This window comes from Thalia democratica, chromosome 7 (assembly GCF_965202585.1).
Source record: "Thalia democratica chromosome 7, ktThaDemo2.hap1.1, whole genome shotgun sequence".
NCBI classification, from domain to species: domain Eukaryota; kingdom Metazoa; phylum Chordata; class Thaliacea; order Salpida; family Salpidae; genus Thalia; species Thalia democratica.
In genome coordinates this window covers 36,313,704-36,336,997 of record NC_139171.1, presented here as the reverse complement: position 1 = coordinate 36,336,997, position 23,294 = coordinate 36,313,704, and the positions used below count along the sequence as shown (strand labels likewise).

At 28.4% G+C, this 23,294-nt stretch overlaps 1 protein-coding gene across 4 annotated transcripts in view; it reads right to left on the bottom strand.

The window, feature by feature from the left end:
• LOC145840340 (uncharacterized) overlaps positions 1-23,294 on the bottom strand; it is a 31,516-nt gene that overhangs the window by 6,000 nt on the left and 2,222 nt on the right. For 2 of the 4 annotated variants that reach the window (XM_082947569.1, XM_082947570.1), the window contains exons 5-17: positions 22,236-22,320; positions 20,339-20,511; positions 19,846-19,899; positions 18,471-19,568; positions 9,394-9,530; positions 7,344-7,481; positions 6,702-6,759; positions 5,326-5,372; positions 2,354-2,464; positions 1,848-1,948; positions 1,273-1,389; positions 1,049-1,204; positions 489-632 (exon numbers count right to left, since the gene is read on the bottom strand). In XM_082947569.1, coding sequence (XP_082803695.1) covers positions 489-632; positions 1,049-1,204; positions 1,273-1,389; positions 1,848-1,948; positions 2,354-2,464; positions 5,326-5,372; positions 6,702-6,759; positions 7,344-7,481; positions 9,394-9,530; positions 18,471-19,568; positions 19,846-19,899; positions 20,339-20,511; positions 22,236-22,320 — 2,419 coding nt within the window. The remainder of the gene's footprint in view (positions 1-488; positions 633-1,048; positions 1,205-1,272; positions 1,390-1,847; positions 1,949-2,353; positions 2,465-5,325; positions 5,373-6,701; positions 6,760-7,343; positions 7,482-9,393; positions 9,531-18,470; positions 19,569-19,845; positions 19,900-20,338; positions 20,512-22,235; positions 22,321-23,294) is intronic. The other 2 variants (XM_082947571.1, XM_082947572.1) reach the window with 2 other exon arrangements.

Genomic DNA, 23,294 nt, shown 5'->3' with positions numbered 1-23,294 from the left:
TTACCATATTAATTATATTTTGTAATTAAATGAGTAATTTTAAATTGAGAGCTGAATACAGGAAAGTGTTACATATTTGTTCAAGTGAATAACATAAAATACATAAAATGTTAAACATGAAATACTAGAAATATTTTTGATTTCATTTAAGACTTTTTTTTTAACTTTTTTCGCATTGATGAAGTTAATTTTGAAACGAAGTATACTTTTAGAGTCGTTTTTAGAAATAAAAAAATTTAAATTTACATCGTGCTAATTAGAGTCGATTTGATAAAAAATGATAGTTAGAAAATTAGCAATAGTAATTGCTTTAGTTTTTTTTTTCTGGCTAAAAAACATCAAAATATTAACGTAATTGAATGTTTAAAACGGTTTTTAGTTTAGTAGTTTAGTTTTAAAACTATATTAAACTTTACAGTGCTGTTCGTTTTAAGTTCTACTTAACTATCTATTTTTAATTTTAAAAAGTTAATTTTATTTTTACTGACAATTTGTTCGAGTTGTTGCTGGTATGAAAACATGATGTTGTCATTCTGTTCTTCCTTTCTCTTGGCAATTTTTTTCGGTCCCCTGTACCTTTTGGTGTGCACATAATATCTGTTCACCACTTCTTGCGGAGTTCGATTTTCTATCTGAAATATTTTTTTTGTTATTCATAGAATAAATGATTTTATTTTCTAAATTAAGTTAGTATTCAAAAAATATTTTAAAATGATTTATAAATTTGTCTCGTCAAAAATATTTACAGTTTTATTTATATTTCAGCACACAAAAGCAAAAGTAAAAAAAAAATTGAAGCGAACTAGAAGATCTTTTAGAAAATATACTAACTATTATTTTCAATTATTTATCTATAAAAATTATTCTATAATAGATACTATATTATATATAAGTTTACATTATGTACTTTTACGACTAACAAACAATGTAAGAACATAAACAAAGTAACAGCAAAACTATACTTAGTTAACCATCATGTAAAACAAAGTGAATGGTTCAATTAAAATAATATTTTCAACAAAACACTAACTATTAACAATATACTAACTAGTGAAGCTATGTCTATGAAGTCCTTGTTTATGGCGTCATTTTCCAATGAGCCAATCGCTTCATCGTAAATCTTTATTTCTTCTGGCTTCCACCGATTGGTTGCCATGGAAATTTTATGAGCTACTTTTTTCGTTTCGCTTCTTTTCCTTTTCAACTGTAAACAAAATTAAAATGTTTGAAATTGAAAAATATTTTAACAAACAATAATTTTAAGTATCATACCTTTCTCCTTTTTTCGTTACTGTCATCAACGCCTCCATGAGTAGGTGTTGGTTCTTTATCGACGGAAGAATTTTCTGAGAGTGCGATTTGGCCCCGAGTTAACATCATAGTTGTTTGCTGCAACAAATCATTGTTCAAGCATTTTTTTTTTAATTTAAAACAGAACTTATAGAATATCAAATAACTACTTAAAATGCATAAACCTGAAAAGCAAGTCTAAACAAATTATTTTACTAAAACACATTATTAAAACTTAGTTTGATTAAACAGCTTATAGGTAATATATAGGAGTAGCTTATAAGTAACAAAAGTTATTAATTAATTTTATTTGATATTTTTTATAAAAAACATACAAACAAAATTTTTGACATCAATTTTTTTTTTAAATAGACAGTTTTTTATCAAAATACTTTAATTTTAATTTAAAGAAAAGTTTTATTAATCATTTAATTTAACTCAATTACTTATCTTAAATGAAAAATCTTTATACATACAAAGTGATATTTTACACAGCTAGAATGCACACGTAATTATATAGTTGAAGAAGAGAAGACTTATTAGCTTGTTTCACTAACTTTAATATTTCCTTTGCACAAAAACAGACATCTGTACATTAGTTCCTTGTTGTTGCTTCCAAATTTACAAAGTAGTGTTGACATTTTTTCGAGATTATCCACTGCAAATGTTGTTATTTTTTCAATTAATTTTGTAATGGCTAATACAACAAAAAGTATTGTTTTTGAAAGTACTTGACAATATTTTATTTAAGTTTACCTAAACAAAATTCCATAAAACTAATGTACAAATTAAAAATTGAATAATAAAAAAAATAAAAAAATAAAAACTATTAGCTTTTATTAACTACCATTTAAGATAGATATGTTACTTCTTTATAAATGTAGTTATAAAAATGAAACATTACCTAAAGATGTATATAATTAATGAACTTAAAGTAAACTAGACGATATAAAACTAAGTAAAAACTCTCAAAACAGTTTTTTTATTACGTTCTAGTTCAATTAAGTAAAACTTAAGATCAAAAAACAACTTTAAATAATAAAATAACAGTTTATTAACTAACATTTTTTCAAGTCGTTTTTATTCTCTAGATCAAAGTTGTCAGGAATTTTAAAACAAAGCTGGTCAACTTCTGTTCTATAGTCTGCCTCGGCAGGTCCAACTTTACACGTAGCTACAAAATTTTAGCACGTATAAAAACAAGGGTATTAAATTAACGTAATCGTTTAAGAATGAGTCACTTAGTACAAAATACTTACCTGAAATATAAAAATAAATATTTTACAGCTACCAAATATATTTTCATCGAGTACTTAACTGGGTAGTGAGTATGACACTTGTATCACGTGATAATTCAATCTTTCAGGTAAACGTTTGCATGTGACAGTGCAACACAAAATCGTAGTTTTAAGTTGATTAAAAAATACAATGCAAAAACGGTTGTATTAGAACTGACCTAATTTATAAGCTATCAACTTTATCTTCAGCCGACATATTAGATCTCTACTATTATTTTTAAAATGAAATAAGTTTAAAACCAAAATGCTTAACACCTTTAGTTAGTAATAAAGTCTAGAGCAGTGGTCGGCACGGTGTACACTAGTGTACATGAATTTTCTTTTAGGGTGCACAAGAATTTAGGGGTGCATGAAACTTATTTTGGGGTACATGAATTTTTTTTTTGCGCAGAAACAAAATTAAAGTTTTTTTTTATTTTTTATATATTTAAGACATATTCAACTTTGATATCTAATTGACCATTTTGTTGACAATAAAACGACCATTTTTGTACTCTCCTAGTTCTATTCTGTTATATATGTAAATATTCTTCCACCCTTAGCCTCCCAAATAAAAACCGAAGTGAGCAAATCTCATAGGTTCTTAAGACAAAATAAAACGGTTAGTATTCTGTTAATGTTTAATTTTATTAACTTTTATTGTTTGAAAGCGTTTTACTACATTAAAAATCACTATATTAATCAGCTTAATCTACCACCTTTCAATAAAAAGTACCAAGACTACTGATTGTTAATTGGGGTAGTGGCAATTATATAGTTAGTATTTTAGACCTTGGTGATAAAGTTATAAAAATTAAATCATCGATATTAAAAGTTTATTGAAATGCATGGGGTAAACTGGTTAATTTTAAGTTAGCGTGTAAAAATTAACTGGGTGTTACCGAATTATCAGTAAAAAAAAACGATTAAAAATGTTTACATATTCTAAACACTAGCGGCGCTAAAGAATGCAAATTGGGGTGCACAGAATTCTAATTTTGTGATATAGGGTTTACGGATTCGAAGAAGCGTGCCGACCACTGGTCTAGAGCACGCACTATTATATAATATTACTAAGTAGCATATATACACATAGTGTCAATTTCTACATACCATTTAACATCAGGACATACAAAATTAAAAACTATTGTATTACATTATCAATATTAAATTTGATACAGTATTTTGATTAGAAAAATATTACAGGTAGCAAAACTATAGCGTTTAGCAAAAAAGTTAAATTTTTTGAAATACATACAGGTTTTAAATAGATACTAAAAATGTGAGGAAAATTTTTAAACCTGTAATGTTTTAAGCAGGTACAACTTTTACAGCTATTAGAATTGATAAAACGTGTATTGTACATAAATACACGTTTTAAGTTACTATATTTTGTTAAAAATTCAGCCATAAAAAAGAAAGTGTATTATTTATATTAAAAAAAGTTAAGGATCCTAAACTTATTAAAAAACCTAGTTTAATGAAGACAATTACTAAGAATGTATCGAGCAGATTATTGGACTATAAAACAATGAAGACTAATTGACTACATATTTATGCTTAGTAGATTGTATGCTGACAACTTTGCTTACAACATATCTTTATTATGAAATATACCCCATTTGCAAAAATATATTTAAGCTTATTTAGCTTTCTACTAAACCTTAACTTGTTTTATTTAACATTGTTTTGTTAATAAACATAAATGAACCATTTAATTTTTAATACTACAAAACTTTTAAGTGCGTGTTTTTCTGTACACACTGTTTAATTATGTGTACACATTCCAAAACTCTACTAAATCATAAATATTGCTTCTTTCTTAATTTTTTAAAACAGTTTAAATTTGTTTATTAAATATATTAAACAGTTTAAACTAAAACAAAAAAAAAACGTTTTGGTTTTACGACTAACCAAAGAAAACAAAAATTAATAACTTTGCAAGAAAAGTGAACAAAAAGTGTGTAAGAAACTTACGCATAGGTAAAATCTCAACAAAATAATTTTACGTTTGCAAGTAAAGTACCAATTGCAAGTAATTTAAGAACCTCGCACGCAACGATTAAATTCACGAGTTTCGTGTCTATTTTATTAGCGCGTGAAAATTCTGTTTCAAATAACATTTGTTTGTATTGCTAATTAAGACACAAGGCAGTAAAATATGTATACATTTTAAAAACCCCATCTGTAATGCTAATAAAATATTTTATAAAGCAATTACTTTAACGATAAATATATGTCTTATGAATTTTAACACAACAAGAAATTAATTTATTGTTTTCTTAAACTAGGTTTTTTTTTTTTATAAAAAGTTTTTACATTACATTCATACAATTAATTTTTTTTAAATCAAGCATTAACTTGAACTTTTCACTTTCAAAGTTTTACAAAATCTTTTATGTATCAAATTATTACTCTAATTTAATTTGTTACAATGTTTGAAAAATATATACAAAATAAATCAAAACATTATTGTTAAGTGTATTTAGTCATGAATAAATTTAAGATAACAAAACAACCGTGTATTTTAATTAATAATTAATAAAAAACATCTTTCCATTACTTTATATGAAAAAAACTTTGTGTAGAAAACTTAAATTTGCTTTACAAAAATGCTTAAAAATGGGTCGTTAGACGTTTTCAGAACTAACTTCTTTCAAGTAATTTATAAAAATAAGTAACTATTTATAATTTAATGCTTTTGAAACAACAACTATTTATGCTACTTAAATAAATAACAAACGTAAATTTAACTTACAAATATCAGGTACCACCGCTTGAAACCGCTTGCCGAGATTGATTTTACTGAAAAATTTATTGATTTATCACAATGCTATACGTCTCAAATATAGTGCTACACGTTGAGTTTACTGAAATGAATCACCATTTAATCGTGCACGACACCAATTGAATTACTTTGATTAGATTGAAACAAAAATAGCCTAACTGAGTAAATTATTGAGTAAAAAAATCATGGTTAGTAAGCACACCGATAAAAAAAAAACTTTGTATCATGCTTGGCGATATGACTATTGCACAATTGGTGAAGACAAATCAACTATCAATCATATTACAGATTTTATTAGTTTTGCTTTTATTAATTATGCTACTGGTACAGACTATACTTCAAGTGCTATTCATTTTTACAAACTTTAAGTGTCTTATTATTGTTTTCTAATAAACTTTAAATTTTGTATATTAAAAGTTAAAAATACTAAAAGTATCAATGACTCATTTATTTCGTTTCTGGAGAAAAAACATAGTAAAAAGTGTTTTTACAAAAATATTCTTGAATTATTAAATTAAGGATAAATACTAAAATAAGAAAAGATTACAATAAATAACTTTTTCGTACCTAAACTTTTTATCTTCAGCTAACTACTAATTGAAAAATATATAAAAACGTTGGTAAACCCTGGCTTTCCGTCGTCTTCAAATGTTTCTTCTACTAAACTTTCGCTTGGATCGCTCGGACTTCTGATACATGATATACAAAATGCAAGCTTTTACTACATAGAAGTCTACAATGAAGCTTACAAATTTGCTACACACTACGACGTCTAAATTAGTTTATAAGCATACTCGATTTAGTAAAATTTAAGCAACTTTTGTTAAGTTTTAAAACATTTTAAAAAATTCAAAAAGGTTCAAGTAAAATTTTTAAAGTTGTAAAATAAAAATAGTCTTATAACTTTTAACCATAAGCATAACATTTTAAAAGCTTTAAAGTTTTTTTTTTGCAGTAATAGAATTAGTTATTTTGTTAGTTTACTTTAGATTTGAAACAACACAAAACACTTGAACTTATTTGAAACACACTTATAACTTGAAAAAAGGTATAGTTGATTCTGAATTTTCGAATATTATAATAAAAAAATAAAATTAATCAGTAAAAAAAAAAAAAAGTATAAACTAATTAGTTAATTTTCAAAATTAAATAAATCAAAATTAAATGAAAAGTTGATCACAACATTGATGACAGAAAAAAGCAGTGCAAGTAGCCTAATGAGCATTGCCGATAACTTCTAGCCGATCATGTTAATTTGAAACACCGCTAAGCTAACACACGCACTACGAACGCATTAACGTAAAAAATCGAAGCATGCAGATGCAGGAGTGTGACGTAACACTAACATGAAAACAACTAACGGTTCGTCCGATCGAGTCGAGTACTCTTCGTCGCTCAGTTCGCCTGGAAAATTTTTGTTGTTAGCAAAAAAATAAACTTTGCAAAACTAAGTATTTGTTTTTACAATGTGCATTCAAAACAGTAAGCTTTATAGAGTTAACTATAATGTCATTCAAACATTTAGATATCAATAACAAAATTAGAAACAATGAAAAATTAGGCAAAAAAAAATAAATGTAAACTTAACATTTAAAAATTCAAACAGAGCTTGTTCACAACTTATTCATTATTTCCTAACAACATCTTAAAATATTGAATTTGTTTTTTGTTATTTTTGTTACTCTTTTGAATATAAAAGTTTTCAAATGTAAGTTTGATGTACTTCTTAAACATTTGTTTTCGATTAGAAATATATTAAGCCTACAAAAGTATTTTATTTGATAACCAAATTACTCGACTAAATTAAATTTTTAATCTAAACGCTAAATATAAGTACATCTTTTACGAGTCAGTACTAATAACAACAGTTAAATTTATACATTAAACTCACTTCATGTATTTACATTTTTTTTCAAACAAGCTAAGAAAAACAACACAGCACCTAAAAGAACTCATAAATGTTCCGAAAAATAAAGTGAAATTCTCACCAGTGTTGTGGCGAGAACGGATGGTTTCTCCTGTTGTGTGCCGGCTCCTGCTGGCCTCGTTCGCCGATGAGGAGCCACTTTCTCCTCTCTGCTCATCCTCCTCCGCTATCGAGGGAGGGATCGAGTCGGAGTTGCTCACTGCGGATAAATTCAAGTTGAAATTTTACTTTTTTTTTTTTATGGTAATTTTATATGTATTTTACAGTGTGTAACTGTATAGTTGTATGTGATTCAGATTAAATAGTTTATCTTTTTTTTTTTACTTACTGACGAAATACTCTATTCATCCACTTAAATGATTACTTGATTATAAAAGTAAGTATTAATCGAAACTTATAAAATTTACTTAAACTTAGGAGGAAAAAATATATTCCACGATTTTAAGTCTTTTCCCACAGCGTAACAAAAATGTAAAGCAACAAAACTGCTCTTCTATAATTAATGCAACTCGAAACCAATGTCTCCAACATATGGCCGATTCCTTGCGCACTCGCAATTGCGCGCGCGGCTCACATGTACTTGAAATCGAAATTTGCAGGCCGAAATGCAGCACGCAATTTTGCAAGGAACCCTGCAATGTGTGCTTGCGACTACAATGGTCAAGTTCAATTCTTTTTTAAAGTTGCGAATGCAGAGGCTAATTGATTCTCATTCTGATTATTATATATGCGAAAAGTGTTATATAAACTTTGATGAACGCGATTAATAATAAAATTTTCAAACATGATAGGTGTTAATACATACTGCATTTGACAAAATTTAAACGGACTTGCAGCATATTTAAATGAAAGCTGAAAATTTTCAAAACATACTTTTAGTAAATTTAAATTATGACTCCTTTATTGTTCATTATCATAATTTTAATATACGCGCACAGTTAGTAGCTGTTGATAAAACTATGCGCACACTGAAATAAATAATTTTAACATAAATTATTATAAAGTGGTTTATTTGACGTATTTAGTAAAAAGTACTTTTTTTAACTTTATTAATTAACGAAAAAAAATACTTGAAAAAAAAGATAGTATATACATGATCATTTATATTTTCATAGATGACATAACATGACATTTTTGTTTCTAATATACGGTGCTTATTCAATTACCGTCTCATTTAGAAACTTATTATAAAAATGTTTAGTTATGCAGCTAATTAAACTCAAACTACAACATATCCTAGTTACATTTTCCTTTTACATTTGTACTGGGTGTGAAAATACGATGTGTAAATTGTTGCAACTGCATTACTATTTTTCTCGAAAAAAAAGTTTTTTAATTTACGCAGTGTCTAGTATTTAGGGTAAAACCATTTATAAATGACTTTTCATTAAAGTTTGTTTCCGCAATTTTAATTAAAAACTTGGCATGATTGAATAATTGAATAAGCATTTTACTTCATGAGGAAATAGCATTATATTAAAGTTAATTCTTAATTTTATTCACCAACTCCATGCTTTCATACATTGTAAATTTAATTTTTTGTTCCTAAAAGATTAATATTAAATAATTAATAATTATCATAAAATCACTTAAACTTGTTTATATATGTAAGATTGTTAACAAAACGCTATAAGAACTGACTAACAAATTTGCAAACCTTTTCTATCTGTAGAGAAGTCAAACTGTGTTATGAACGTTAAAAATCTTTGAAACTCTGTCTTTATCGCTGAAATAACATTCACTATCTTTTAATGAGTAATAATAAACATAATACTAGTAAACCATGCTAACATGTTACACTAAAAACGAATTCAAACTTATATTCGTTAGCGAATATTTAATAACTGTAAAACTTTTTTTTCTTGATTGCTTAATACCTCTTACTAAACTAAAAAAAATTATTACAATTCTCAGCTTACAGCCAAAATTTACTATAAGCAAATAACTAAAAAAAACTGTCTAAACATCAAAAAAAAAGACAAAGTTTTTTATATAAAAATTTGAGATAAATATCGCAATATTTCGGAAATAATAAAACTACTGTTTTTATACGAATATTAAACAGATGATCTATGTTCAACCAAGTTTAAACTGGTGCAACAATCACTAACGTTGGCGAAGCATTTTCTGCTTGTAGGGGGTTCCCGGCGTCTGACAGAAAAGTCCCTTGCCGGGCCTGTTGGGGCTTATCATGGGGGGAGGGGTGTAGGGGGGCGGCTCGATGCTCATCACGCTGTCCCCTGATGGCCTGAAAATAAAACAAGGTTACCACAAAAGCAATTAAGACTATTTTAAAATAGATTATGAATAAACTTTAAAGTTGTTATAATTTGATATTAGTTTAATTTATATTTTTGAGAAAATTGGTTTATCACTGTAAAAATAAAAAGCTCTGAACAGTTGGGGCGCAAAACTAGTCAAATTCTTTTAAAAAAATATTTAAGAGGTCATATCTCAAAATGCAAAAAAATATTAGAAAAAAACGGTTGTAACCTTATTAATTACAAACGCTTTTTTTTTTTTGCAAACTTTGAATATTTTTTGAGACATGGTTAACATAAGTTTTAAATAAAGAAACTTTTTTTTTTTTAATTATTTTTTAATAAACAGTTTTTGCATTTTGTTTACTTTAACAATTTTATTAATTAGATCTACAACCTTTAATTATTTCAAGTATATATTAATTCTTGAGATATGGCTTCTTAACTTTTCTTTTAAAGTTTGGCTAAAAAGTATAAAAATAGTTTTTGCTTTTAAGCTAAAACTAATAGTTACAAAGTGGTAGGTGAGAGATTGTTTGTTTGCGTTTTAATCAATAGTAATACAATTTAAAAAAAAGTAGCCACCTATTAACTTCATTTTTATAAGGGAAAGAGTACTTTAGTGCATTTAGAAACATGATAAAGAGACAACCAGACCTATTTCAAAGCTTGATTTTTTTATTTGCTTTTTTAATAAAAGTTTGGTGTAAAAATAAAACTTACTGTTTAGTTTTAATTGCTTTTCTTAGTATAACATTTTTTTATTAAATATATATTATTTATACATCACATGTCACGATTTTAAAATCCAAAAACAGTTCTAAAGTATATCAATGTTAACATATTTTTACTTGACTAAAAACTTTGTTTTAACAGATATTTAAAATTTTTGTCAAGTACAACAGCAATCGGAAATAACATTCTTAAGTCATATCCTGAAAGCATTAAACTTAACTTGATAGCAAACATAACTTTTAACAGAATTAACGGGCTTTAAAAAGCCAAGAGATTTTTAAGAGTTTTTGGAATTAACTTACGGATTGTAGATAACAACTTTTCGTTGCAAACTTAAAGTAAAGACAAAAAATCATTAGTTTTACCACTTTAACTTATAAAAACTTTTATAGTGATCTCTCTAATGCTTTAATTGAGTTTTTAAATTATTATGTACTTTAGATGTTATAAATAAATTACAGTCATTTGAAACGCTTATGCTACTTTTATGGCTAAGTAATGCAAGATTACATTTATAATGCAAATTATAAGTTCTAAAACACGTTTTTTTCATTTAGGAATCGGTATGCTTAACTTGACTGGTTTGTTAAACCTAAAAATTTTGAAAAGTTAAACTTATACTAATTTCTAAAACAGGCTGTTTTGTGACTATTTTGTATTTCATTGTAGTTAAATTCTATTCAAAATTTTCAAGTTAGGTAGTAAAACTATTGGCCTTTTATTGACTTATTGAATTGTTTTTGTTGTATTTGCTAGAGCAATTTAAAAGCACTGTTATTTTCAAATACATGTTTATATGAACGACGCATCTAAATATAAAACGTTATAATAATTATAGGAAAAGACAGAAATTAGATTAGTTACAAAATGTGACAGACTCAGCTACTTTTTAATAATAACTTTAATTCATTTTATCTTCTGTCCAATAACTACTTATCAAATTTCTTCTAAGAAAACTTTTTTTGTCTCTTTTATCTTGTAACTTTCTAAAATCAAGCAGTGCTGTAACAGCGATTTTCTCAGTATACTTTTACCAATAGTCTATAAAGCTATTCTCACACTGGCTCATTTAATCGCTTTGCTAAGCTTTGCTTAATCGTTAAAACCCAATATTGAAAAACCAAACTAATAATTTTATACAGCAATCATAAGAAATTTCATTGAATTAACCCCATAATATATAATAATAATAATAACCATAATTTAGAATCTTCCTTAAAAGATATTTAATTTTATAATGGTAAAAAAAATTAAGTACGCGATATAGGAGTTTTAGTTGGAAATCATATTACATATAAATACTAAAAATTTGTTTAAATTATTGTTTTACTAAACCAGGGTTACCAAAAATCGAACCGAAACAAAATTTTCTGACTTTTTATAATCCAATTCTTAATTAAAACAGATTCAAAAATACTAGTGATGTACCGGACTCACTATCCGGGTCCGGGTCCGGCCGGATATTGCCATTTTTGTCTGATATCCGGATCCGGCCGGACTCTAATTTGAAAAAAAAGTCCGGATCCGGTTCCGGCCGGATTCTAATTTGAAAAAAAAGTCCGGGTCCGGTTCCGGCCGGATTCTAATTTGAAAAAAAAGTCCGGATCCGGGTCCGGCCGGATCCTAACAGAGATCCGGCCGGACCCGGATCTAGTTAGTAAAAAAGAGCATATTGAAAAATATTTTTTTATTAACAAACCCTGTGTTAATTAATAAGAGTCATTTTCGTCACTTAAAATTAAACACCTACCCCGATTGGCTCATTTTGTACACGTGACTAATTTACACTTGTTTACATTTAAACTATAAAATAAACATTTTAGAAATGCAACTCTTTACAAATGTTGTAAAATTGAAAACTTTGGAATGAATACTTGCATTATTTCTTGTTTAAAGTTGAGCTCAGAGAATATTTAGAGTTAATACGGTTGAATGTACGAGCCAATGAGAATCATATGACGAAATGTTTTAAACTAAATACTGATGCAACAAAACATCAGAATATGACAGGCAGTTTATATGTAAGCAGTTAGTTAGTTTGGTGAGCAGCTTGTAGCAACAAAATATCTTGAACTTTTTGTGAATGCTTATTGTAAGTAGTGTTTTGTTTTAAAAGTGAATATTTCAACTGGTGTTTAATTGTTTAAATATTTAAGCCAGGTTTATAGTTTAATAGTTTATGAAAAATTTTACAGTTTCTTGTTTACTAAAAGTTTTATTTAATTTTTAGTATATTGTTTTAAGTCTTTTGAAATAGATTTAAATAGTTTCCAGTTTTTAAAGTGTTACCAAAGTAATTAATAATTTTGTATATGCTTGTATTTCTTGTTGTTTTTTATGTAAAAGATTCATCACTCAAAACTGTCGTGTCTGATTATAGAAAGTAGTCTCAGTTTGAATTTACTATTTGTTAGATATTAATTATATACGGTAGGATTTAATTATGATGGGTACTACTAAAAAGTTAAGTCTACCACAATCAGTCCACAACTTTACTACCAAATTGTCAACCTTTGCTAGCTGTTATCTGATTATTAGATTAAAGTAATTTTAAAAACCTTATTCTGACTCAGGCTTGTTTATACTCACTCTAGTTAGTTTTATTGACTTAAACAGTGGCAACCCTGCTGGTTTGAAAATTTTTGGGAATTTTAGAAAATCTTGGACTGCCTGCCTCAAGCTAGTTTAGTTTTTTGTAAAAACTCAGGCTAGTTTTCTTTTAGATTTTGAATGAGTTTGAGCTGATCGAGTTTTCAATATTTTGTAATTTTCTAGTGTATTTTGTTCATGAACTTGATTTCAGATTTTTAATTGTAAATAACACCTAAATTTGTAAACCTTGTGGCTAGCTGTTCTACTTATTATTAAAGTTATTTTTTTTTAGTTTTTAAAAACCTCATTGTGACTTAGGCTAGTTTATACTAATGATGTACTGTACTCACTATCCGGGTCCGGCCGGATATTGCCATTTTTGTCTGATATCCGGATCCGGCCGGACTCTAATTTGAAAAAAAAGTCCGGATCCGGTTCCGGCCGGATTCTAATTTGAAAAAAAAGTCCGGATCCGGTTCCAGCCGGATTCTAATTTGAAAAAAAAGTCCGGGTCCGGTTCCGGCCGGATTCTGATTTGAAAAAAAAGTCCGGATCCGGGTCCGGCCGGACCCGAAATTGTGGGTCCGGTACATCACTAAAAAATACATAACTAAATACTTGAAATACTTTAATTTATGCCAAAAATTCAATTAGACCCTAAAAAAGGATGAATTGCAGAAGCACACCTTTTCAGAAAATAAAATATGCAAAATGCAGTTTTTAGTGATGATAAATTTTCTTATTAAGAGCAAAAGTTTATATCAAATTTTCTGAGTTTTTTTCGAAAACACCCATACTTTCCTGACTTTGTGGCAAGAGGTTAATCACAGTCCATTTCAAACAACTATATTATATAATAAATTTTTTACAACAACAAATCTGACAAGTTATTTTTAACAAAAAACTTAAATTATCTACAAAATAACATAAAAACTATCAGTTTTGTTTTACTAAAGTTTAAAACATTACAACATAACTAATTAAAAAGTATAAAACTTTTTCTATACTTATCAATACTTTACAAAATATTTAGAATACTTTTAAAAAATAATATGGTTAACACCTTCAAACAATTATGCTCACAAACCTTTAAACACAAGTAATCTACTGAATATTATCTACCTTTTATGCATGACTAGGTTTATAACACACGTTAATAATGTTTAATATAATATTGTTCATATTAGTTTTACTTAAGATTAAGATCAAATTGAAAACTTAATAAACTTTAAAACTAATTAAATCAATTAAATTCGCATGCGCGGTTATTTTCATACAGTTTTGACACCAATTATTTGTTAAATTTTTAGATAAAATCGCTAATTAAATACGTAAATGAAAGCTCTATATGTTATATAAAGCATGATATAATTAAACGCACGGAAAAAGGTTGAAAAACAAGAACTGCGGGTACAACATACTTTAAACTGATATGATTTTAAGCATAAAAAGCAAATTAGTAGTTTTAATTAATAAGTTTTACCTAGGAAAGAAAAAAAAAATTTATTTATAATCTTTTTTATAAAATAGCCTGTAACAGTTTAGACTATTTTTTTAATTGTACAAAATTGTATAGCAATGATTGTACTTATACTTTGACAAACTTTTTTCTTATAAATAAGCATTTATAAAGCTAAAATTTTTATTCTTAATTATCTACACAGCTTCTAGCTATTTTTCATCAAAAACTAATGAAACTTAAATGGATGTTCTTATAATAACTTTGCTTAAATTTTTTCCTTGCTAGTTTAAAATTTAAAAAACTGTTTTTTTTATAAAAATTTTTATCACATATTTTTACAAACTATTTAAAATGTCATTAACAATATATCTCGTTTTTGATAATTATTAGTTAATTTTAAAAGATTTAATTGTAATATAACTCTTATAGCTTAACATACTTTAATGGGACAGGTCTTATATTTTCACGCAGCATCTATTTAGCAGGAATAATAGTTATAACAAACTTTACAAGATTATGGTCTATAAACTCACAATAATAGTACGACACAAGTTTAAGTTACAGTTACTAATATATTAACAAAATACTAAAAAAGCATAATCAAGTTTTTTGAAAACAGTCATATATTTGTTAATTAATCTTTTTAGTCTGTGTCGAATAACATGTTTAAGTATTTAAAAAACTAAAGTGGAATTGAATTAAGTTAAAAATAGTATTATTAAATATTTTCTAATTAAAACTATGATACAAATGCTAAGAATATAGCTTTAAATATCTTTTGTTTTTTAGTTTACTGTTCAGTATATTTACTTTAAGTTATTTAGTTTGTTATCTTTTAATTTTATTAAAACATAGTCAGTGATTTGATTTGTTTTTGAACGCAATTTATATTTGCCCAGACCAGTATACCTTGGTAATGGTTTAAAATTTTTTAAATATTTATATTTAGTGCTTTCTTTTCAGTCAAAATTCGTTTATTTGTTTCTAAATGCTACTTTAAGATCAAACAAGAAAATGTTTTAAAAATTATCAAAAATGTTTATTTTAATTATATTTATTTTGTATAGAACTTAATTTAAAAAATCTTTAACATTGACTTGTTTTTATTTTTTAAAGTGACAGGAATAATTTAAATTTTGTTTGATAACTACATAAACTTTATTTTACACTTATATTTTGAATAAATTCCTTTTTTAGCCATAAAATTGTTTCAAACTTCATTTGTGGACAAAACAATTTTAGTAATTTTTAACTATACTCTAGTTCAGTGGTCTTCACGGTCTGCATATGCACTGAAGCGACCGTTTTTGGGTAAAATCCGAAAAAATTGACGCAGCCAATTAGTTCACAGCCCAACGTATTTGACATTGACAGTTTATTGTGAGACTACAGTCTTCGCTAGTCTAATGAGTTTTAAACAGTATTTATTTCAGTCAACATCAACAAAGTTGAGATGTTTCGCGCCACTAGTTATAAATAGTTAACTTCACCACACCACCATCAACAACCGCATTCGAGACAACCTACGACCGGTTTCGTCCTTAATAGGGCTCATCAGGCAGGCAAAGTCGCGAGAAACCGCAAGGTCATAGATTGTCTCGGATGCGGTTGTTGATGGTGGTGTGCAGGGGCGTCGCGTGGGGTGTTGCACTGCCGCAACTGCACCACCTTGAAATTTTGTAAGAAAAAATTTTGTAAGTATCTGTAGCGTTTTCGTTATTTTTTAGAACGAAATCTCTTTTAAAACTCCAATTTTGAAAACGACCATTTTGCCCACTTCACTGCCGCAAACTCTTAGCTGACTGCCGCAAATGAACTCAAAAAAGCAAAATTTCTTCAAGAATTACCGCAAAATCAATATCTTGCGGTAAGTAAACTAATTTGAAAATTCCCTAAAACAGGACATGCTTAAGTGTCATCTACAAGCTATTGTAAACATAAAATAAAAACAAAGCTAAGCTACTGCAAAGGATTAAACTTGAGTTTATATACCCACATGGTTTTTTAAATTTAACAGATCACTTCTATTAAAACTGGACAATAAAAGAACAAAACTTGTCATAAATTAAATATTTTGAAAAAAAAAAGATAAGAACCTTAAATCACTAAAGTCTAAGAAATTTGATTTTTTATTTTAATCTGCATACATAAACTTAATTATAATTGATTATTGTTATCATAAAATTAATAAAATATTTAATTAAATTATATTTAAATGTAAAGTTTAAGTTCTGAAAAAAAAATAAGAAGTTTATTATTAACTTCTAGTTCACTAGAAAAATAATTTAGACTTATATTAAATGAAAACTAGTATTATTGAAACAGTCATATATTTAAATAAAGTAAATAGCCTTAACTTAGAAACTTTGATTACTTAGAGTAGTTTAACATTTTAGGAAAATTTAGTCTACTTTATATGACTTTTGGTTTAATTTTTTCATAAACAAAGCAAAAGTTTTAGATAAAATTGTTGAAACATGGTTGCCTTGCCTCATAATCAGGATAACTTAGAGATGTTAAAAACTCAAGATGACCCAAGATAAATTAAAACAGACCAAATTATAAAAATACTCAGGCTGACTAAAGCAGTTTTAGTTTTTTACTCTGAAAATAACAAGCTTATCTAAAATTAAAAAATAAGTGTTTTACCCCTATGGCCACATGAAAACTAACTTACCAATTTTTTACTGCTATAAGGGTTACTTATTTATAAATTATCTTTAAAATTCTTTAAAAGTTCAACAGCCTCACCAACTAAACTTAAAAAAATTGAGCTCCTGAGAAAAATACTATCATCAAAATGAAAAACATATTAAAATTAAATAAAGAAAAGATACCCTTTTAAACTATTGAACTTTAAACAACATTAAAATTAGAAAAAAAATTAATAAAAATCTTAATGTTTGTAAAAAAATAAGTGCAAAATAGTGAGGGGTAAGGGGGGGGGGGAAGGTTTATAGGCACTTTTTTACATGTTGTTCTTATTTTAACTTTTTCAAAAAGCTAATAGTTACTCTTTAATAAACTTGAAATTTCCAATTAAACTTTTAGTTACAACCGGTCAAAGCCAGAGAGTACAATGATTTATTATATAAGGAGCAAATCAAAACAGCAAAAGAATACAATTTTACTGAAAACTTATATTCTCCATCATTCTTAAAGCAATTTTTATCAAACTTTTTCATCCTAAGTTTTATAAAATTTGTTTACTTTTGTTGACGAGAAATTTTAAATTTTTAAGTATCAATATATATTTTTATATATACAAAAAAAACTTTTGTTATAACTTTTTTTTTCTTAGTGTTTCAAATATCTATTTCAGCAATTTGTTTTTTTTATAAAAGAAACATCTAAAGATTTTGAGGCCAACTTATAAAAAAAAAGATATGATTTTAGTGATTTGATTTATTTCTTGTTTGAGTTTATATTATACTAATAAGGATTCCTTTGTACCTCTGACTGTGAGTTACCATATCTCAAAAGTTAATATGAATTTTTTATATTGATAAAAGATGAGTTGTAGTTAAACTAAAACTTTATAAAATAATTTCAGTCAAATAATTCTAAAGTAGATTTTAAGGGCATAAAAGGGGGGGGGGGTAAACCATTTTTTTAAGCGCTGTTTTAGTTTGTGCCTCCCATAAGGAACCTTTTATTGCCTTTGACTTTGACCAGCTATATCTAAAAAAATATCTTGAATTTTTAAAATCTGTAAAAAGTTATTTTCTTAAATAATTTTTTTTTTTTTTAAATAAATATTTTATTTTTAATCAAAATTTCCCAAGTTACATTAGCAATTTAATGTAATTGTTGTAGAAAAAGTTCTTTATTTAAGATAAAAAAAGAGTTTTAAAGAAGGGGATTTTTTTTTAATTCTGCACCACCTAAAAAAAATACCACGCGACGCCACTGGTGGTGTGGTGAAATTAATTGTTCATTATTGATGGCGCGAAACATCTCAAAATTGTTGATCTAATCATTAAATCTCATAGTAATCATTTTTGGAAAAGGTAGCCTAGCTTATAGTCTTCACTATTTGCCTTGAGTAAAACTTAGTTGCAGAAAAAAATTTCAGTTTAACTTTTGTACTAATTTCAAAAGTGGCAACAAAAATACCTTAAAAATATCAAAAACCAACTTCCTGATCCTCTGGTGCAGGTTGCTGCTGTACATCCTGCTGCCACCGGACGACAGGTTGCTCACCGACGAGGGGATGTGCAGGGGGGGCGGCCTGCTCCCCCTCGCCTTCCTCCCGTCCTCCTTGCTCCTGAAATTCTTGCTGCTGTTGAACATGAGCACCTGGTGCTTGGGCGGCACGTGCTGCCCTCCCCGGACGTTGTTCGCATTGAAGAGGCGGTTGTCCGCGCTGTGCCTCCGCTGCCGCCTGTTCAGGTTGTCCAGCCGCATCCTGTTGAAGCAGGGCTGCGCGGGCGGCTTCATCAGCCGGTTCTCGCTGGTCTGAGGCTGGCTGACCGGCTTGGCGACTTGCTGGGGGTTGATGCTGCTCGCCTGCTGCACGCTCAGGTTCTGGGGCACGTTCTGCTGCTGCGCGCGCTCCTCGGGTTGCTGGATGGGCTGGAAGTGCATGTGGTCGTTGGGCGCGGGCGAGGAGAAAACGCTGTCGGTCTGCAGCTGCATGTCGGACGTCAGCTGCGCCATGTCGCTGTTCAGCGCGGCGGGCGGCGAGGCGGCCTGGAAGCCGAGCTCGGCCTCGTCGTTGGGGTCCAGGTTGCTGCCCACCACCGGGCACCCCTCGCCCACGTTCAGCTCCTCGTCGAAGTAGCTCTGCCGGTTCTGCCTCAGGTGCGTGCCCTCGCTCTTGTGCCTCCTCCGGCCCAGGCTGCTGGGCGCGGAGGGGAAGAAGCCGTGGCCGCCGGTGGGAGTGCCGCCCATCATGCGGTCGGGCAGCACCTTGCCGGGCTCGACCGCCTTCGTCGCCTCCTCCATCATCTGGTCCCGCTCCTCCCCGTGAAACTTGAACTCGTGGGACAGTTGGGAGGAGGGCCGGTCGACGGCGGTCGGGTGCCAGCTGACGGAGGAGGGGACCAGCTCGCGCTTCTGGGGCGAGGTGGAGGACACCGAGCTGATGAAGGGGTTGTGCGAGGAGGACATGTGCACGGTGGGGGAAATTTTGTCGGACTGCTGGGGCGTGGTGGGCAGCTCCTCCTCGTTGATCTTCAGCTCCTGCAACCCCTGGGACCCGTCGGCGGACTGCTTGTTGGCGGCGTTCTCGGCCCTGAAAGTTGTTTTCGTTTCATTAACGTTTACATAAAAGTTACTGTTTGCACTGTTTAGCTTGTTTCTATTCGAAGTTTAAACTTCTTGTTTTTGATTGAATATTATAAGTTTTTTTGTTAATTTCTGAAAGGTGTACATTTATGTGTACGTAAGAGCTAGTTATGATATTTATCTTAGAGCTTTTAAAACATAAATTTAAAAACGAACAGATTGTTAGTTGTTAATACTTTTATTTAAATACACATCTAGTGATACTAATCAAAGTTTAAACCAACAGTTTAAACAGTCCTTCGTCGTTTGATGGCTTGCTTACAGGAACATTTTCAATGCTGTTAAAGAAAAAATGAACTAGAAAACATTTTTTTTATTAAATATGTTATTCAAACAACTTTGTTTATTCACTATTAAAACTTAAACAAAAAAATATTCATTTTGTTTTGACTTTCCTTTTCAAATAAATAACCAAATTTAAATTATTTTATATAATAAGAAAATTTTATAAATGAGTTCGAATTATTACTTATAATTTAAAAAAGATAAGAAATAAATTTCAATTATCATATCTATAATGTTTAAACATAAGTCAAGGAGATATTTCTGAAAAGCAGTTAAAAATGTAACTTTTTGCAAACATATTTATCATTATGTTCTCGTGGTGCCTAAAACAAAATTACTTAAACAACTTTATAGTTCTCAATCGAACATTCTTATTTTTAAATCCACGTCACTACTGACGTTGCAAACATACGACTGGTAAATTTTTCTAACCAACTAGCGGCTTCGTAGAGGGCCACCAGCGAGTTCTGGTGCGTGTGTTGGGGCGGCGGGGGTCGGTCCTGGGCGTACTGCTGCTGCTGCTGGTTCATCTGGTGGTTGTTGATGGACGCGCTTATCAGGTCGTCTATGTTGCCCTTTATGCCGCCCGACATGCTCGCTTCGTACTGTGTAATAGGTGATGTCAAAAATTAGAAAGAGAAAACGCAGATGTGTTATGGTTAGAATTGTCGTTGCCGGGAACTAAATTTAACTAATTGTAGCTGTTCATTCATCAAGCGTTTTTTTCTAATAAAAGTTCTGTTTTTCACGAAAATAAACAAGGAGGAAATTTAAAAACAAACAAATAAAAAACTTTCTGGTAACTCTGAATTGTAGTTATAAATTATTAGGTAGATTAAAAATAGTTGTTTTATTTAAAGTTTTAGTAATACTCCTTCTGAATAATTATTACTTGCTTTGTATACTTTACATTAATTCAATTTCTTAAGACAAAACTTTAAAAAAGAATAAAAGATTTGAGTGAATTATATATAAACAATAAGTATAAAAATAAATTCAAGTGATCGATTATACATTGCGTTAGTAGGTTTATAACATTAATGGCAGCTTTTTAGGCATTAAAATTAATGTATATCATTAATAAACAATTTTTAGACTTTTTTATCAAAATATTACTGTTATTTTTAATATAACTACAAAAAACACAATTTAAAACATACTTAGGAGAAGTTGAAAAATATATACTTATTGTGAATTAAAATATCAAAAACAGTTTAAAATACTAAAAATAAGTCGTATGTATAATTAAATAACATTTGTTATAATATCTTTTTTTTTTGTTGCTTTATTATTTTCTAATGGTAGCTTTTACTGTTTTTGTTAAAGTTTTTAAAGAAGTATTAACTATTTTTATTTATAAATGTAAGAATAAACTATTAGGTACTTAATCTATTTTAGTGCATAGTTCAATTAAGTATGCAAACACTAGATGATCGATTTACTAAAAACTCTTTTCCTCCTTTTTTTTTTGCTAAACTTGACAAAAAAAATTATACTTTTTTACGTTCTTTATTCATTTTTAATCAAAGTTAAAGAAAAACCGAACACGAAAACTAATAGATAAATCAATTGAACTTAAGAAACTGAAAGCAAGATTTTAAAGTACGACCTTGGCTATAGTTTATAAAAATTGTCATCTTAAAATTAAACAACTTAAGTTACTTTATTAAAAGTATAGTCTTACCCTTATTGTCTCTTTTCTTACATTTACATTCGTTCAAAATAATTGTCTTAAGTTATATTAGCTAGGTTTTTTCTAAGAAGCTGTTTTGATGTATGTTAATTGATATAAAACTATACTGCATTTTAAGCTTTTGATAATACTCAAATCAAATTTTGTGAGTAAATGTTCTTTAAATTCAATACAAACATGTGCAGTTTTATATTTTATAAATCGTTTGGGCGGATAAAATAAATTTCCAGTTATAAACGGTTTTATTTATTGATTTTTGTAAAATACGTTACTACTGTGTCAACTAATACTATTTTCAATTCATGTAAAAATAGAAAAACTAAAGCTTCAGTTTTACTACTGTTGACACATTTATACATCAAGAAGATAAACAAGAACTAAAAAAATAAATAATGAGATTTAAATTATATTTTTTTAATAGTAAAACAAGTATAGTGCAAAGTATTTTTATTAAGACTAATACATACATCATTTTATCAAGAGCTATTTTATTTTTTATTCTAACTAAAGGACTCATTTAACATAGTTAAAAAATAAACAAGCAACAAAAGACCAATAAAAGTAAAAATGTTTTACCAGTTTTTACATTATTGTAGTGCAAAAGTATTTTTACAACTTCAAAGCAAAAAAACGTACCTCGTTATTGTTGTTGTTCATTTGTTTTTGTTGATAATTTTGATGTTGCATGTTTGTTTGATCATAGCTCACAAGGTCCAACGCTCTGTAATGTTTCTTCTTATTTATGAACTTTGTTCAAGTCAAATTAACAAACAAAACAATTACTTAAAGATTTTATCAAGGTCGTTTGAATAACTTTGTTTGAGTAATCACAAAACTTTTTTTGTATTAAAGTAAACTGCAATTTTTGAAGTATCAATAAAACAATTAAAACATTTACTACTTTGCATTTATTGTGTTAAACATTATATAAACCAAATATACACAACCTATTTCAGGGTTGCCAAAGGTTTTTTGTAAATTTCTTCCAGGTTTAAAAAAAAACAAGTTTTTTCGTCCATTTTTTGCATAAAATTAAACTGAAGTTTATATAAGTGTTTTAAATAATATAACAACATTTAAAAGAAACTGTAAAGCTAGTTTAATTTTTTTTTCTATGAAAAAATTTTTCAATAAATCAAAAAAAATCTTTATAACAGATTTGTCGTACCTAATCAAAATTTTGTTACTTTACATATAAAAATAATTTATAATTCCAAGTATTTTAGTGATTTTTGTTCGAAATTCCAGGATTCCAGGTTTTTTGGCAACCCTGTTACTTTAAACAAATAAAAATCATCAAACAAATGTATGTAATAACAAAATATGTAGACATGATTTGCTCTTTAATGGTGTAATAAACTCTACATTTCATACAAGACAGTATTACAGGGTTGCCACATAGAAAGCTCAAAAAAAATTCTTGAATTTTTCCAATCAAATCCTTAATAAAACTGATTCAAAAACACATTACCAAAGACTTTAAAGATTTCAACTTATTCTAAAAATTCGATTAAACCCTGAAAAAAATATGAACAGAAAATAAAAACTTTTTAGAAAGCAATATTAGCAAAACTTAGTTTTTGGTGATGAAAAACTTTCTTATTAAGATCATGTTTACATAAAATTTCCTGATTTTTTCGAAAAGCCCCATTTTTTCGTGACGCTTCCTGTCCTGACTTTGTGGCAACACTGTTA